Source organism: Alligator mississippiensis, chromosome 4 (assembly GCF_030867095.1).
Source record: "Alligator mississippiensis isolate rAllMis1 chromosome 4, rAllMis1, whole genome shotgun sequence".
Lineage (NCBI taxonomy): Eukaryota > Metazoa > Chordata > Crocodylia > Alligatoridae > Alligator > Alligator mississippiensis.
In genome coordinates, this window is record NC_081827.1 from 211,869,173 (window position 1) to 211,887,527 (window position 18,355).

Below are 18,355 nucleotides of genomic sequence, written 5' to 3' on the forward strand. Positions count from 1 at the left end.
GCCCCGCGCAGCGCAGCGCCGCCTCACGCCGGGAGGAGGCAGAGGCGGGGAAGGGGCGGGCGACGCGGGTTTGCCGCTGGCCCGGAGGCTGCGGGGGGTGGGGCGCGGCCCGGCGGGGGCGCTCTAGCTACGTGGCCGCTCCTCCTTGGGCGGCAAGGCAGGGGCGGCGCGCGGCAGGTGGCCGGGCCGGGCTTTAGCCCGCAGCGGGGAAGTGCTGCCCAGCTGCCAGCCTCACCCACAGCTGCCTGCCCTGCCTCTGGCAGCCCTCACCATCCTCCCTGTAACCACCCGTCTGCCGTTTGAAGACCGCTGTCCAGTCCCACCGCGCGCGGCCTTCCCCGTTCTTCCAGGCTTTCCCCACAGGTTGTTTCCTAGACCTGTTGCGGATTCATGCCTGGCCATCGCATGCATCTTCTTGGCTCTCTCCCCATTCACGAAGCGGTTTGTGGTGTGAGGCGGCGGTACGTGTCCTAGGGCAATGGTGCTCAACCGGCAGCCTCTGTGCCAAATGCAGACGGTGGAGCCTTGGGATCTGGCCTGTGGGGCTCCCAAAGGTCAGGAAACTTGGTGCCAGGGACCAGTGGCAGTGAATTCTGCCACCCCACCCGGCTGCCAAAACCCCAAACCCATGCAGAGGTTCAGAGCCAGGCCGTGAACCTGCGTAGCAGGCCATGCACCCCCCTCCCCCATGGAGCTGGATTAGGGCTGGGTCATGCCCCCTCCAACCATGGGGCCAAGTTAGAACTGGGCCAAGTCCCCTTTCCCTTCCCCCATGCAGAGGCTGCCCCCCATCCACATGGCTTCAGGAGTCCCTGCTGCACCTGTCCCAGTGCCGCATTGGGTCCACCAGCCAAGTTTGGGCGTGGACCAGGCACTGCCTAATAGTCCAGCTGGGCAAAAAGGTTGAGCATCAGTGTCCTAGGATTACTGCTTAGTGCATGACTTCTTGTGGCACTTGCTCCTTGTGGTGGGGTCAACCCTGCCATGTGGGTCTTGCTGTCAAAAATTGGCTTTGCTGTGTGTCTGGCTAGCGTGGAGATGTGACAAGAGTTCCCATTTCTAAGTTGTAGACCACATTTGCTAAAAGTAAGCCAGGGTCCACTAACTGACGTGACAATGCTTAGGAGACCATGCCTGCTGAAATGCATAACTCTTGCTGCCTGTTGACCCCATTCTCCTCAGCACACTGTTGGGTTGCCTGAGACCTTCTTTCACAGATGTGAAGCTATTGTAGCATTTTGATTCTACCTGGATGTGGTGGAATCTATTATTCTTGGCAATCCTGCCTCTCCTTTTTCCCTCTCCTCCCACTTCCAGTGAAAAAAAAAAAATTTACAAGAAACCTCTACCACCTTTTTCTCATCTCTATCTTCTATGGTTTATATACAGACTGTCATAGAAAATGGCATATATTCATCCTACTAAGTCCTGGGAGGGGAGAAAGGGAGCTCCTTAGCAGCTAACTGGCTGACTAGCCACAGCTGGAGATAAGAGGCTGCAGCTCAGGTGGAAAGGGGTAGCTGCTAGAGAGGTTGAGAACTGCTCTGAGGGCAAACTAGCACCAACTTTCTAAATAACCAGACTACAAAACTCCCCAAAACTGAAGAGAGAGTGGGATTGCTGGCAAGGCTTCAGGCAAGAAGCCCTTGGGGGTGTAGGTGTTTGAAAGAGAAGGGAGCAGGAGAGTTGCCTTGTGCTGTCCATCTCAGCAGAGGGCTAAGATAAATCTCAAAACCTTCTAAGGCCATGCAATGAGGTCTGTGAGCCAACTGTGGAGATGGGGGTGTTTTTTAATTCTGTACTTAAAAACAATCAAATAAAAAGATACATTACTGTAAGAAAAACCCTATTCTTTTGGATGGCCTGGAAAGAACAGTGCTGAAGGTGGCATGAGTCATGAGCAATGTGCTCTGGAGCCTCCTCTGTCCATACAAACTCGCAACATCCAAAAGCATGGGAACAAATATTTTTGTCTGGAAACTTAGCATGTCTGGGGGTCTGAGTATCTTTCTCCATGCCGTTGTTCTGTTTTTAACAGTTTACCTATTAATAACATACTTCATATTGCTGTGGTCCTGCTCAGCTTTTGACATTTTTTTTTTTAAACATATTCTGTTCTGAGTGAAAGTACTCTAAAACTAAACCAGCCTTTTATTAAGAGAATTGATTTCAGAGATGCTGCAGCTAGCTATGGGCTCACAGACTGAATTCTTAAGAGCTGCCTTTATTGTACTCCACTGCAAGTTTCACTCATACGGCTTCAAAGAGGGTGAAACATTGAGACCCTTATTCTTTCCTGCATTCCTCTACACCTTTCTAACCAAACACATCTGTAAAGTTAAGTTTGTAGTCATTATCTTATCATAAGCATTTATGATAATGCCCTCCACTTGCAAGCTATCTATTCCAATCTTTTTGTCTCATTTACTTGATATTGCAAAAGCAGGCACAATAGATAATACAGACTTCTAATAGCAATATTTATATTTTTAATTTGGAATTAACCTTTAACATTTTTGTTTAATTTTGTTTGGAATTAAAACTGTTAACATTTTGAGGTGTTTTCCTCTGGGCTTGTGGGGGCTGTTCTTTCTTGTCTTTGTATTGTAGAAAGAAACCCTTCATCAGACCTTGCTGATGTTAGAGCAAGTCTGAGCCCATCTTATGATGCCGGTCTGGTGCTTGGTTATGCAGCTGGAATCGTGTTTCTAAGTCTATTGACACCATTGGTTACAGAGATCTTTCATGGTGCATCTTGATCAAGTTTTGATCAGACTAGCTTTTAGGGGAGTACAAAGTGAGCCCTATTCGATTCAGATTCGGCTTGAATCGGGGACAGCGATTCAATTCATTGATTCAGATCACTTTCCCCGATTCGATTCGGCCGAATCCGAATATGAAGATTCGATGCTGAGTCAGAGAATCACCGATTCAGACAGACAGCTTTAAAAGTTTTTTCTATGTACCTTCAGGTAGCAGGCGCAGCTTTTGATCACTGTGATGCTGGGGTGCATGGAGCGTCCCACAGGAGTGCAGGGTGCCCTCCACTTGCTCGGCAGCAAACCCAGAAGTGGACCGAAAGACCCCCCTCCCACCCAGACCCAGGAGGCACCAGTTACCGAGCCGGAGGGCACCAGCCCCCCCCCCATGCACTCTCCAGCGGACCCAGAAGCGGACAGGGAGTGCTTCTGGTCCAGTTCCCCAGTGTGCTCAGCCGCAGAGCCGGAACTCCCCACGCTTCTGTGGAACACTCCACACGCCCCAGCATCGCAGCACTTACAAGCCCCTACTACCTAGAAGTAGGCAGAAACAATATTCAAAGCTGTATCTATGTCCAGATCTCCAAATCGATTCAGAGGGTTCAAATTCGATTCAGAGAAATTAAAGGGTCCTCCGATTCTACTCTGATTCGGAGATTCAGCCACCAAATCGGGCCAAATTGAATCAGTGACCGACACTTCACACAGCCCTACTAGCTATGAGCATTAGGCCCTTCCTCCCCTTCACTCCTCCTGCCTACCCTGCTTCCTTCCTGTTCCTGATGCACCTTGCCACTTTGCTTCCCTGCCAGAGTGCACCCTGCACTACACATTAACCAGTAATTCATTACCAGTATAAATATCATTTAAACATTTAACCTTTCACATCCCTAGCTGAAAGCATAAGGTTAAACTAGTGTTCAGAGCATTTAGGAGAGGGGGTACAAGATTATATTAAAGTAGGAGTGCCAGAGGCACTGTCATGGAGCACATGGTTAAGACTATGGTGTTGCTTGGTAGAGGGCCCTCAGTTGGAGTTATTCATGGATGGATCTAGGATTTTGAAAACTTGGGGGTGCGGATGGTATGGCATATCATCACATAACACAACACATGGTTGTCTCTTATTAAAGAACTGGATGTTTTACTAATATGCAAGGGGGCTAGCATATATACTATTCAGTTGAAGATCAAAGCAAAACAAGTAACTATTAGAATCTAGTAAATGAGTGCACATTCTATGTAAAATTTGAAAAAACACAACAAACTTGGCAAAAAATAGCCCAAAGATATATCATGTCATTAGTCCTGTACTCACCACAGTTAAATGTAGTTTTCTTATTCAGAGTCATAAACCAAAATTAACCTTCTTGAGTGGCTTGGCAGTGCCTCCAATACTTCACTGCGAGTCATTTCTACACCTAAGTTAATATTGCCGCATCTGAGTTAAGGTTTTGAGTTAGAGTTTGGGTGGAGCAGGAATCAGAGGGCTACCACTGCACCCCACTTGGATCTGCTTCTGGAGCTATGGTTAAGACTCTAACCAGCTAGTATTACCAAGATGGGAGCCAACATTGCAGCAAGCAGAAGCAGCCTGACTACTTTGAGTTTGGGCTAGAAGTAGGACCTATTTCTAGCACTACTACAAAGCTAGTTTATACCTTCCTCCTTCTCCACATCTGTGCCTAGCTTGGGGCCCCAAGCCTTACCTTGGCCCAGGATCCCACGTCAATCCCAAAGTTAAACTGCCAATACTATCAGCCCCAAGTCTAAGCCCTAGGACAGGACCCCTTGCAAACCCAGTTTGGAGGCTCCTGCCAATCCCACGCCTAAATTTAGCCTGGGATCATCTACCATCTCCTGCTTTCCACAACCTTCATCCTACTCCAGTGCTACATATGATCCCAAATCCTATTTTAAAACTGAAGCCACCTACGAGCTTGAACTGTGACTCTGTTGTGGCACTCTAGCTCAGTGCTACCAACCAGAAACATCCTTCACACTAACTCAGGGCCTAAAACTGTACTAGATCCAAACCTAGAGTTTGTTGGCCACCAAGCAACTTCAGTATTCATTGTTTGGCACAGCATTGCAATCTCAAACCTATATCTACCCGAGTGATACCATCCATTTTTAATCCTAACCCTAGCACGAACTGACCAATGGACCTCAACCTTCCCCCTTGCCTACGGTCTGAAAATTATCCCTATTCCAGGCCCCATTAGGGTTTGTAATGGAGCCTCAAGTAAGATTGCCTATTGGCCACAGCTCTTGCTCTAACCAGAGACAATCAATCAGCTTCCATCTCTGAATTCAGGTGGTGACCACCAAGCAATCCCAAACCTAGCCCTAACCTGAGGCCACATGACTGCCAAAATACATCCCAGGCCTAATCTGAATTCTAGATTGAGGCCACCTACTAGTTTGTCTTTTAATTCTACTTGGCTTCCACATACTGGCCTGAGTGGCCTCACTCTAATCCTAGTCAGGGGACTAAGCCCTGTCCCAAATTTTTGCTGACGCCAAGTTCGCTTAGTGGCCGCACAACTCTTAACTCTAACTTGGTCAACTACCAGCTGAAAAATTAATCCATGGCAGCTACCATCTGCAATTCTCACTCCAGCCAGGGGCTGCCAACCAGCCCTTAATTAACCCTTCCTTGGGGCAGTGAATGCTAACTGAAGACAGGGGCCATGAATTTGCCTCAAACTTAACCTAAACCCTTCCAATTTTCAGACAGTACACTATAATGAGGAATAGTAGTGAATTAAGTAGTTCCTGTATTTGGAAAAAGGAGGCAATTACAGGCCAGTTAGCCTGACTTCAGTAGGTCTTAGGATAGATATTGAAGGAACAGTCAAAGGAGATGGAAGTGAACAGAAAATTAGACCTAGACAACATGGCATTATCCAAGGAAGAATGTCAGATTAATATTGTGTGTCTACTTGAATGAGGACAGTGCAGTGGATTCGGATTTAAGCACAGCTTTTGATACCATGCCTCATGGGGAACTTATTGGCCAAACCTGAAAAGATTCATAGATGTTAGGGTTGGAAGGGACCTCAATAGATCATCGAGTCCGAACCCCTGCATAGGCAGGAAAGAGTGCTGGGTCTAGATGACCCCAGCTAGATGCTTATCTAACCTCCTCTTGAAGACCCCCAGGGTAGGGGAGAGCACCACCTCCCTTGGCAGCCCGTTCCAGACCTTGGCCACTCTGACTGTGAAGAAGTTCTTCCTAATGTCCAATCTAAATCTGCTCTCTGCTAGCTTGTGGCCATTATTTCTTGTAACCCCTGGGGGTGCCTTGGTGAATAAATACTCACCAATTCCCTTCTGTGCCCCCGTGATGAACTTACAGGCAGCCACAAGGTCGCCTCTCAACCTTCTCTTGCAGAGGCTGAAAAGGTCCAGTTTCTCTAGTCTCTCCTCGTAGGGCTTGGTCTGCAGGCCCTTAACCATAAGAGTGGCCCTACTCTGGACCCTCTCCAGGTTATCCGCATCCCTCTTGATGGGGACTAACACTACAACTGTGGATAAGTAATTAGCACAAAGGAAAAATATATTGGGTTATGTAGAAAGGTAAGTTGTCAAACTGAATAGTAATTACCAGTGGACTTTTTCATGGCTCAGTTTGAGGACCTAAACACTTTTATTAGAAGTCTTGGTACTGAAACTAGACGTATTCTCATGAAACTTATGGATGACATCAAGTTTTACCTAAACAGAATAGAACTAAGGTATTAAAGCTTTATTCTAATATATAACAGTATAAAATGCAAATGTGAAATGTAGTTTAGGGATCACTTAACAAGAACATCCAGCTGTAAGATGGTCTTGGGGGAAGGGAAGTTTATAAATTGGAATCAACTGAGAAACAGCAAGTCCTGGCTTTATTGGTCAGGCATAGGACAATTATGAGCTGCTAATGTTCTGCAGCTTTAAAAAATGCTACTGAAGTTCTAGAGCATCTTAGGCAAGACAAAAGAGGGTATTATGAGTCTTTTGGGGATTGGGTGTTTGAAAGAGAAGGGAGCAAAAGAGCTGCCTGGTGTTTTTCCAAGAGGCTTTCCATGGTTCTCAGCAGAGGGCTAGGGAAGTATAGTAGCAGGTCATAAGAGGGGCAAAAATGTACTAGGCGTAAGGCCCTATTTAGAAATACTAGGGTAACCAGAACTGTACAATGTCCAAAAAAAATAGAAAAAAGGGAAAAAAAGATGGATGTCAAAGTGAAAGTACAAAAAAGGATACTAAGAGTATTAGAGGAATACAGATACTATCTTATGAAACAATTGAAGGAGCTTGGCCTGTTTAATTTAACAAAACAAACATTGAGAGGAGCTATGGTTACTTTTCAGGAATATGTTCAAAAGGTAAATGTTGGCATGGGAGAAGACCACAGAACAAATTGCTACAACTTGATTTTGAACAACTTACATGGAAAATTAGAAGATTATTTCAATCAGGAGGCCAGAGGTTGTTAGCCAGGTTAGTCTGAAGTCAGGTAGAGAGTAGGACAGCTTGGCATCTTAGAAACTAACTAGTTCAGAGGTGCATGAGCTTTCATTGGCAACTGCCAGCTTTGAAAGGTGCTATGAATAAACTGCTAAAAAAAAATGTGGAATGCCCTTCTGGGATAAGCAGTGGGGGTAAAGAACTGTAACTGGCTTTAGATCAAGCTCTGTAAGTTATGGAAGGGACAGTATGATAGGATAGCAAGCCCTTGGCTCAAGGATCAGAATGTATGAGTAAGGGCAATCCCCATGTTGGGGTATAGAGGTTGCTTGTAGTAGCAATCCCATAGTTCAGGATCTGAAAGGGCTAATTTTCCTTGTCATTTGGCTTTCTTCTTCCCTGCCATGAATACTTTATTAGTTTCTGGTGTTGCTTTGTTTTGTTTCACACTTTTTCCCTTTATCAGAAGCATTTGGATAGCAATCACATTTAAGGTTGAGAAGCTGGTACTTCATAGGTTCCTTGTTTAAATGGTCTTGCTTTTCCATTCCAGGCCAAACTGGAAGGAACTCTTCCCCCCCACCAGTCAGACTGGGAATGGGGGGTTGCTGTTCTGTTCCTACAATCCTCTGAACATATTAATCAGTTAGTTTTCTGCCACTGCAGTGCTAGGGTATGGGCAGCATCTTTGTCCTCCCTGCCACTTTACCTGCAAATATTGCAGTGCTCATTTTCTGATTGTTGTGCCTTGTAGTTGTAATGTGCAAGGATATGGAGTAAACAGTTTTTAGGCATATTTGGGTAAATGGCTACCTACAAACATAGGGGACTGGAGTTACTGGCCAAGGAGGCCACTTGTAGTTCTGTGATCTGAAATGCCTACTTTCCAGTGGCTGGCGTGGGTCGGAACAAAATGTATCTTAAGAGTGGGCTAGCTTAATGTTATAAGAGATACTAGTGAGAACTGAAAGCTATAGAAGCTTGGCTGCTAATCATTATTTAAGTGTAATTATACTGTAAGAAATATATCAGTACTACCAAGGCAATAAACATTTATTTAAAAAATGTTCACACTTGTATACAAATATCCACAGGTAACATCCAATTATGGAATGATTTAGCATTTTTAGTTCATATAAAAATGTGTTTACAAGATGGAAGTAAACCAGTGACATGACTTGAGATGTTTTTGACAGCCTTACATTAAACAGTCACAACATTCATGTTTGTTTTGCTCTAGTATGAGAATATCACATTCACAACCCTATCCCCTTCATAACTGGAAGGACTAGAAACAGAATCAACTGTTGAGAAACTGACATTTTTGGATACAAATCCAGTTGCTTAGGTGTATGGCCCAGTCAGCAAAGGAACAGGGATTTAAAAATTGTCACAGCCCTCATTTTAGGGATATGGATTTAAAAGGTCCCGGTTCCAAAATGTTAACACATGAGTGTTTGCAGGATCAGGGCCACAAAAATATGTCCGTCTTACTTGTATAGCATCCCTCCTCCCAAAAAACTTAGCCATCCCCAACTGAGATATATGTTTTAAGTAAAGAAGCTGGATTTCCCTGCTGCAATGGAGATGCTACAACGAATGCCATGGGCTGTGCTGCCTTTTCTTCCCAGCCATGTGGAAGAGCGGCCAAGTCTGCTTCACAGGTCATTCACTCTTTCCTTGCAAACCCCATTAGCAGCTGTGACAGGGTTAAAACTTGAACTGTCAAGCTTGCAAGGTGAGAGTGAGTGGTGTTGAAGAACAGACTGTCCCTGGTCCATACAACCTCAATTCAGCTGTTACTTTGGAAGAGTTGTTTTCTTCACTCTGCCTTCCCAAAACAAGGTGCATATTTTATCTGGGGAAATGTGGTATGCAAGGAAATATGGTAATTTGAAAAAGATTTAAGAGAGGGCTAAAGAGGAAAGTTGTACATTTAGGACTTCTCAATCTACAAATAAATGCAGTTTCTAAAAATAACACTTCTTACGAGTAAGGGCTATAGAACTGTCTGAAGATATCAAACACACCACACAACAGTTAGTGATCACATCTAGCTTACAGTCACCCCTATAGCTTACAGTCACCCCTACTCCCTCTCTTAGAGCTAATGGCCTGTTAGGAGGAGGTACAGCTAGAAGGCTTTGGCCCTGGAAAAAGGTTATTTAACTTTTGCATAGGTCTCATCACTACCCAAAAGGGGGGAAAAAAAAGTCAGCACACTGATACCAGTCAGTATTAGTCATAAGGAATAAACAGCTGAGATCTAGATCTTGATTCTTATTTAAATAGTACCAGTATTTTAGAACATAGGTAAAAAACTCAAAAATCTCTTTAAATAGCTATCGTTTATGTTGTTATAAATCAGGATACTGAACAGAATTATTGTAACAGTATTCTTAAGTCAGTAGTTTCAATGTGGATCAGTGCAGATCCACAGCTAAGGAAAGTTAGGAGCTTACTCTCTTTCAAGTGCTATATAGTATTTGCAGTAGTAGACACCTTTCTCCAAATATGCAATCCTTATAGAGCTGGAAAATTATTTCCAAGAGCACCTGTGACTTTTTGCATTAAGTATAAAAACTGTATAGAAAAAAAACCCATATAAACTTTAGGTATTCTGAATTATTACACTGATTATTTTACAGGACCATGCTAATTCCTACTGCATAAACAAATATACAAGGAAAAAAGATCCACACAAACTGGTGGAATAAATGTTTACATTTAAAAAAAAATGTATCAGTGATTTGAAATTTACACTTAAAGCATTGGCACTTTTACCACTTTTTAAAAGATCCCTAAAAAGCTCCAAGTCTAAAAAAAAAACCTAGCAATTTGGAGGTTTGATTAAGTAGTCTTTGGCCTATGGGTTAGTCAGATAAAGGGTTTTTAAACAACAATAAATAAAAGAACGACTAAAATATATACAAAACACATCTAGTATTCAAGCCTCTTTTTTTTAAAACCTGTATTTAGTAATTTGGTGCAAGCAAGGTTCTTACAACTGGCCACGTGTAGACGAAATGAGAGGCATGTGTGCACAACACTTTAAAGCAGGCTAAATGCTTTTGCACTTGTTTAATGGTGTGAGTGTTTGCACCCCTCAGTGGTGTATTGTGCATTAATTCCAGCTGCTGTAGGAAATTCGGCAGCGTAATGCTCCTTAAATAACTCAGGGCGCAGGAAACTAAAACTCCTTCAAGGAGTTTTAGTTTGCGGCCCCTACAGTCACAGAGTGAAGCACTGGGCTCTGTGCAGGTCCACAGCTCTGCAGGAAGCCCTGCAGACAGCCTGGGAAAGCAGGCTCTGCCCAAGAAAAGTGGCAAGCCTAATCTTTCCCCACTCCCCCTCAGAGCCTGCCTACCTGCCTCAGCTGCATGGGGGCCTGGTGCTTCCCTCTGTGGCTGCAGTGCCCCCCAGGACTGCCCAAGCCAGGTGCCTGCAGATGGGTGCTGCCCGGAGGGGCGGGGGGCTGCCACAGAGAGAAGCACTAGCCCCTCTCTGCAGCCCAGGGACTGCTCTGCCCACCGGCAGCTTGCCCTCCCCTCCCCGTAGGAGAGGCAGCAAAGATGTGTACACGATACATGGGCTCAATCATCCCTAAATTGAAGTGGTGTTTTTTAGAACCCACCGCTTCAATTGAGGTCCCCCGTTTCATCTACACACGCCCCCCCCCCCCCATATTAGAAAAATTATAGCAACATGACATTTGTATGTTCAACTTCAGACTACACTTTAGGTTAAGCCCCAATTGCTGTAGCTGCAGACTTCAGATTCTACTTGAAAAAGTGTTTAAAGACCACAGGATATATAACAGGCTACACACAATAAGGAGGGGGAAGGAGATGATATTTTGCATCTGATCTTACATTCTTTGCACACTCACTGACTTCAAGTATGCTGAAGTCCGTATTGTACACTGATGTGCATACTTCATAGAAGAGTCAGTTCAATATGCTGTTTATAAGTGTGAGTTAGTCATAGAGGCAAATTTTAAATAATGCAGATAAATCAGTTCAAGCAGTCTTAAAATTTTAGTTGTGCAAAACAAAATCCTCAGAATAAGTAACAATATCTACAATCAAAAATACAGGTCCATATTGTATGTAGGTCTCGAGCCATCAGTATTTCATTAATGAAGATGCTAAAATATATTTAGTGGGAGGAAGTTTTCCCTAAGAGTAACTTTCATTTTCACTCCATTTTGTAATCCATTGTTTTTTCTCATGATCATCCTTATATTTTCCATCTTTGATCTGACGCTCTTCTTTCCGAATTCTAACAGCATGGTAGCGGGGGACGCTGTCATCGTACCTGGAGCGTTGGAAGAATCCACACTGGAGAAGAGTGACATAAAGGGACAATATGGGATTCAACTGTAATCAAAGTATCGTAAACAGAGGTCTAACATTGTCCTTTGAGCTAGGATAAAAGTGGCATCTCTCAAAGGACTGTCAAAGAAAGGAACTGAAAAATAAAATGTTTCCAAGTCAAATGTAAAAAAAATGCAGGGCTCCTAGGTGGAATGAAGGGGGATGGGTGGGTAGTAGGGGGATATTTCAGGGCCAAAGTTATTAAGACATGGGTCTGTTATTAAATCAACTGAAAATGTTTTTGTCTCTTGGTGATCAAAATTTTTCCGGATAAAATAGAGCTTTGATGCACCACTTTCCTGTTTGAGCCCAGCTGTCGCAAAGTTTGCACAGCCACTTAGCTCTGCACACTGTGATCAGCTCTCTTGAAGTAAATGGTGAGAATGACTTTGAAGACTGTTGTTGGGTGAGTGGATGAAGTGATGGGCAGAATATAAAGGTCTTTTTCATTGGTTTCTTCAGCAGAACATGTCACTTAACACAAGTTTGTAAGTAATATTACTCTTACATCGTGAAACACCAAAAAACCCTCACCTTTAAGATGGTAAATAGTAGAGGGAAATGTGATCACTATTCAGATCTAAGACCTCAACTAAACCCACAGAATTTTAGAAAAAAAACATTATCTCCCCTTTACTGCACATCAAGTTAACAGATCAGACCCCAAAATATCCTCATTTTAGGAAACACAATCCATATACAATTATTCCTTCCAATCTTAAGTAAGAATTACTAAAAGCATAAATCATGCAACTGGCATACTTCAAAGGATTACAAAAAATATTAAAATTGTATCCGTTTCCACAGCAATTAAAAGCAGGTATTAGAAAGCACCTTTTTATCATGAGCAGCATAAATCCTTTAGCATGCAATAGGGGTTAATAAAGCCACTTGTTTTGCCTTCAAACATGAGAAATGTTGACATAACTTTATTTTAAATCTTAAAATTCTACACTATGACATCTGTAAGGCTTGAAGATTTAAAATAGTTATGTCCCAATAAAAAGTATTGCCTCATAAAAATATTTTACTATCGAGAATAAGAATATTCTAAAACCCATACGTAAAATATATTTTAAGCAGTTTCTAAGAGCATACATTTCTTCACGTGCACTGAAAAAAGTTAACATTATAAATAGAGTAAGCAAGCAAATATTGGTATTTTGAGATCCAGTAGTTAATGGAACATATGCAGCAAGCTTCCCACAGTTAGCCACCAAAACCAGAGCATGTCCCACAGCTAAGAATTTTTTTTTAAATATTAATCAATTACCAATTACAGAAGTAGATCAATACTATGCATCAGAAGTAAGCCTCTCTTTATCAGATGGCTGAGCATGGATCTCAGCCTTGTGATATGTGGCATCATAATGATCTTTCTTATTTCTCTTGAAGAAACCACACTACAAAGAAGCAAGGTATTTAGTCAACTTTTTTGGATTGGTGTAAAAAAGAAAGAGTCAACCTTTTGTACTATTTTATATATAAAAAAAATTAAGACACCTCCCTTTCATTACACCTTTCCATTCCTTTTACATATGCAAAACAGCAACTGAGAATGTAACATGGGAGAGTAGAAAGTATTTCAAGATGTCCCAGAATATTTTCTTCTATGAAACACAAAAATTATGACATATTTGTAGGTCAGAAAGGATTTGCTGAATGCTACAATATCCCGAGATCCAGCAGTGGCTTTTTTTTTTTTTTTTTTTTTTTTTTAATGTTATCTAAAACAAATGCTATTCTCTAAAACGGGATTTCACAAATATTTGTAATGCACCCTTAAAGCGCATAAATGGGTTGCAGTAGCTCACGTAAAATAATTGAAAATGCTTTACTATTACTCGAGATTCATCTGCTTTCTTCAAAACTGAGCTGCCCTTCATATACAGCTGAAAATGCTTTTGTCTGCATGACAGAGGCATGCTTAATTCCAATTAGGAGAGACGTCTAGGTTTCTCCAGATTTGTTTCAGTCTCATTTCTATGTTTAAAAAAACAAACAAACCACACAACAGTGGACTAATACCGCTTACTCAAATCTCATAATTGTCAGTAGCACTTCAAGTAGGTTATTAAACCATAATTCATAAACTTTGTCAATTATTTGTTCTTTTCCTTAGATAACGTACTTGCCGGAAAGAAGAAAATAGGCAAAATCTGGAGGACAATCTGAAAGGAACTGATAACGAGCAGCCCCCCCGCTTTATGGTCAGCAGAAAGCAGTTGCTGTCTAGAAAAGCTATTTTCAAGTGAGTATTTTCAGAGGACTGAGGACAACTTCTATATTAGTGTACCATATAGTACTAAGGTCCGAGGTGATATTCCTAATCCAGGAATTTGATTCCATAGTAACAACTAACTTGCATCCCACTGCTTCCAGCTAGAGTCAGGAATAAGACTGTTGTTCTTTTGCACTTAAATCTCTGACTGGAATAAATAATGGCAACTCTACAGCCAATCACTGGTTTCCTCCCGCAGAAGAACTCTCAGAACTACAGCTGGGATACTCACGGAAGCAGCAAGCAGGTAATTAAAGAAGTGAGGATAATTAAACCAAAGGGATATATTTTGATTTTGGGAGCAGAACTTAAATCTAAGATTCTAGAAGGAGAAAATAGGTGTTCAGATAATGCAGTGTTTGTAGCCAATCTTCAATTATCTTCAGCTATTATTCAACCATTAGATCAGCACTTTCTATGCAAAGTGACAATATGGTTTCCTAGGGTATTACTTGCCACCATGCATCTGTTTAAGAATATTCTCAGACTATAAGAATGCACCCACATATTGTCTACCAGGAAACACTTACTGTTCCAAGTGTAAATAGTACTAATAATTTGTGATGCATACATTTTTACTAGGGGTACATTGATAAAGATTTTCTTGGCCAATACGATGGCCAACTACTAACCAGCCGTAATCAGCCAATAACGATCCGATAGCCGATTTACAGGAATGTAGCCCAGCAGCTTGGAGAGCAGCATCCTGCAGGTAAGCATGTGGGAGGGGAAGAGGCATAAGGGGACGCGGGGCTGATTGAGGCCCCCACAATGAGGGAGGGAGTGGGGCAGGCACTGCCTAGCCAGGGCAGTGAATATGACCCTAGGAGCTGGATGGAGCCGCAGGCAGCTCGTCGAGGGTGGGGGGCAGGGGCTACCTGCCACTGTGCACACCCCCAGGGGAAGCATGGGGGCCATGTGCCCCCCAGATTTGTGTGTGGGGTGAGGATGGACTGCTTGCTGTGGGCACAAGGCCAGGGGCTCTGCCAGCCTCTTCCCAGCAGGGGTGTTGGGCCAGGGCTGTGCTTGGGACAGGTGGTGGCAGCACAGGGAGGGGTGGCTACAAGGTGGGCTACAGCCATCCCAAAATTCCCCGTAGTCACCCCTCCCAGTGTCACCTCCGCTGCCTGCCCCAAGCACAGCCCTGCCCCCCCCACAGTGTTGCAGAATTTAGAACCTGAAATTTTTTGTGTGTGTGTATAAAATGATAGAAAATACATATTCATGAGATTATTCCACTTTCAGTAAAGATGTATGATTATGTTGCTCTTTTTTACACCTTAATTGGCAAAAAAATGCTTAAGTAATTTGCTACCTTATTTGTTCATATGCAACTGAAAAATAGGTGGATTATTAAAATAACTCACCTTCCATAGCAAAAACACCAACAGTGCAAGCATCAGTATTCCAGCAAGAATAGCTACTAAAATGATCCACCAAGGCACTCCTGTATAGTGTGCTACAGTCTTTGCAGGGAAGACAGTAACACGTACCTAAGGGAAAGGGAAAGATTGTAGGAGTGAAGAGGATAGTAAGAAAATTTCAGAAGTACTTAACTCTAATACCAAACTAATTTTCACAGCAGTTCTTCAGACCTTCAAGTTGTGCATACAGACAAGCCTATGTTCTGAAGATGTTTTTTCCTCTTCAGTTGCTAATGTCTTTAACACCCAGCTTTAAAGACAAGAATCTGATTCTACTCAGACTTGGGAACTCCAGGGCAGACTTGATATTTTATTGTGTCAGTAAAGTTTCCAAATTGATCGACTGAAGTGTGAGACCTACAGTCCATGAGACCATGATTTTTTCCAAGTGGTACAAGTTCTGTACCAAAAAGTCACAGGGGAAAAAAAAAAAAAAAAAAGAAATCTAAAGGGATGAACTGAAGGTTCACAACAATTCCAAGCCTCCAATCATTAGTTTGGGTTTGGTAGAGTAAGGGTGTTGTAAAACAATATGCCTGCTTAATTCAGAACTGGGATTGTCTTGTTATTATGCACTCAAACATCATGTAGATTAATGGGAACCAAAACTTAAATGGTTCTCCAAGGAACCAACACAACATAACAACCTTCCTAGCCTAGAATATTTCGGCTCATTTGGAAGAAAAGAGTAAGAGCAAAATCTAAGCCAAATAATTGGCCTGAAGTCTCATCACTCCTACCAATTGGCAAATATACTACTGGTTTCATTTCCACCAGGTGACTTAGTTTGGAGAAATATTACAAATGGGAAACAATGCTGATATGCATGTTCTCCCTGTAGCAGACTGCTCTGTGTCTTGCAGCTCAAAAGCAACACTGGTTTTACAACAGAAGACACAAGTCAGCCTCTTGCAGAGCTAGGCCCCATGCCTGCCTGCAACTGGAAAGGCAGTATTACTGACTGAGCCTAGGTAAAAGTAAGAAAAGAGTATGTATGTATCTGCTCTTCAACTGTACTGGATCTCTCACACAGGAAGACAGAGGTTTCATGGATCCAATACCATTTTCAATGTTTTGAATTAAAACATTCCCTGTTGCAGCATGTGTTAGATGTGTACTGATGAAATGGAGGATCCATGTTAAAGTAGTTTTGAAAACTCACCTGAGCTGTCTCATTTGTGAGCTTAACATTTTCTGCTGCAGCAGGAATACTGATTGTAGCTCTAACAACAATGTCGAGGTAGTTCAGCTTGGAATATTCCTGTTTCAAAATAAAGTGTACATACATTACAAGGCATGTGAGGGGAAAATGAAAATGCCTCAAGAACAGAGAGTAACAGAACATACCTCTAGAAAAGTACTATTCCACAGTCTTGAACGCAATACGACCAATGCCTTGCTGTCCAAGCCTTGCAATGGACACTTTATGTTCACACAGCGTGCACTCCCCCTACAGTCCTGTAATTTAAATTTATAACATGTTAATTCAAAAGTCATATTTGACAGAAAATGTAACATTTAAGTTGTAGGCCAGGACTTAAACTGTTTTAAGGAATGGATCAGACGAGTGTGCGCCTTAAAGTAAAGGACAGGGCTTCCTTTAGAAGACTCAAATCTGTTCCCACTATAATCAACAGCAAACACTCACCAATTTCGGGGAGACCTAGCTCAGGATGCTAGGCTCTGTTCTAATATTGTTGAAAATGTATGCATCATTTTGCGCACAAATTCTTTACTTTTGGTCTTGTTTGTTATTTTGCTGCCCTTTAAAGTCAAATTCTAAATGCTAAATTGCCTACATAAAAGTGGTCTTCTGTGGTTGTTTAGAAACGAATCCAACAAACTAATCATAACTTTAAAAGAACACTGGGAAAAAATAAATAGTTAAACCATGGACCATCAGAAACAAAGCAATAAAAACAAAACAAAAAAAGTGTTGTATACACACCTTCTTTCACCCAGCTAAACCAAGAAAGGAAACTGGAGGGGCAAAAGTGGGGATGGGGACTAAAGCATAACTGATATTGTGATAGGGAAATGCTTACCAGAGTTTTGTATTTTCTTTCTGAAAACAAAGAAAACTTCTTGCCATCATTAATCTGCTTCTCTGCAATCTCACGTTTTCTCCTTGAGTTATGGGAGTCCTTTACAAACAAAGAGAAATATATAGAGTAAATAAACTTAATTGGACTAATCGGAACACAACAGACTATTTAAATACCCAATACTTAAAGATCCAGATTAGATTCCAAATACAGAAGAGCAACAATTTTGGCCTCTTAAACAGATCCATCTAAAAAAAGTGTAGCTCATTTAGCGGCTACCGTAATTTCCCATAATATTGTTTCATTGTTTTCATATTGTAAATACAAATCCAGTAAAATAAAGCAGGATTTCTTTGGACTTCATCATGGTACTACAGCAAGTAAACAATTTCTAAAGGCAAGCGTAAGAATAATACAAACAAGTTTTAAAATAATTTTCCTCTAACATAAACCTTTTTTCCATTAAACTAGTATCTTAAACCTGATTCAGTAAAATTAACAGGGAAGGGAAAGTACAGCAGTGACACTAGAGCCTAGTGCTGGTCATCTCATCACGACAGACAGAGACAGACACGTTTGTGTCACCTGACTACCGTGATTCATTAAGCACCTGTATCATGGGCAGCTTTTCCATCCACTTCCTATGCTACTAGCAAGGACTGTTGGTACCACAGCAGTTACTGGTATTTAATCAGTAACGTACCTTCTGTAGCCTGAAGAGGCAAGTGTTTTACCTGACCATTTCATTTTTAAGGCATTCAGAGTATGGGCTATTAACAGCACCACTTAGCTTTTTTTTTTTTAATTTGATTACTAGCAAGCATCAGTAGAGATAAGCCTGTTAAATCTGTTTGCTGAACTTGTTCAATAAACTGCTAAATACAGCACTAACTGATCATTATGAGCGCTGATGAGGCAGGCTACAGGAGGGGTGCGTGTGTTCACGCGTTCCAATCCTTACACATTCAGTTTCAGTGGGAAAACTGCATGCACTTAAATCCTGAAGAGTTCATAC

The 18,355-nt window shown here is 42.2% G+C and overlaps 1 protein-coding gene across 2 annotated transcripts in view; it reads right to left on the reverse strand.

The window, feature by feature from the left end:
• Positions 1-8,249: 8,249 nt before the first annotated feature.
• ITGA6 (integrin subunit alpha 6) overlaps positions 8,250-18,355 on the reverse strand; it is a 70,497-nt gene continuing 60,391 nt past the window's right edge. Inside the window, exons 21-26 of one of the 2 annotated variants that reach the window (XM_014599578.3) lie at positions 17,341-17,439; positions 16,643-16,753; positions 16,458-16,556; positions 15,239-15,364; positions 12,864-12,993; positions 11,464-11,554 (exon numbers count right to left, since the gene is read on the reverse strand). In XM_014599578.3, the coding sequence (XP_014455064.2) occupies positions 12,886-12,993; positions 15,239-15,364; positions 16,458-16,556; positions 16,643-16,753; positions 17,341-17,439 (543 nt within the window). In that variant the 3' untranslated portion in view covers positions 11,464-11,554; positions 12,864-12,885. Of the gene's footprint in view, positions 11,555-12,863; positions 12,994-15,238; positions 15,365-16,457; positions 16,557-16,642; positions 16,754-17,340; positions 17,440-18,355 lie in introns of both variants that reach the window. The other variant, XM_014599577.3, reaches the window with a different exon arrangement.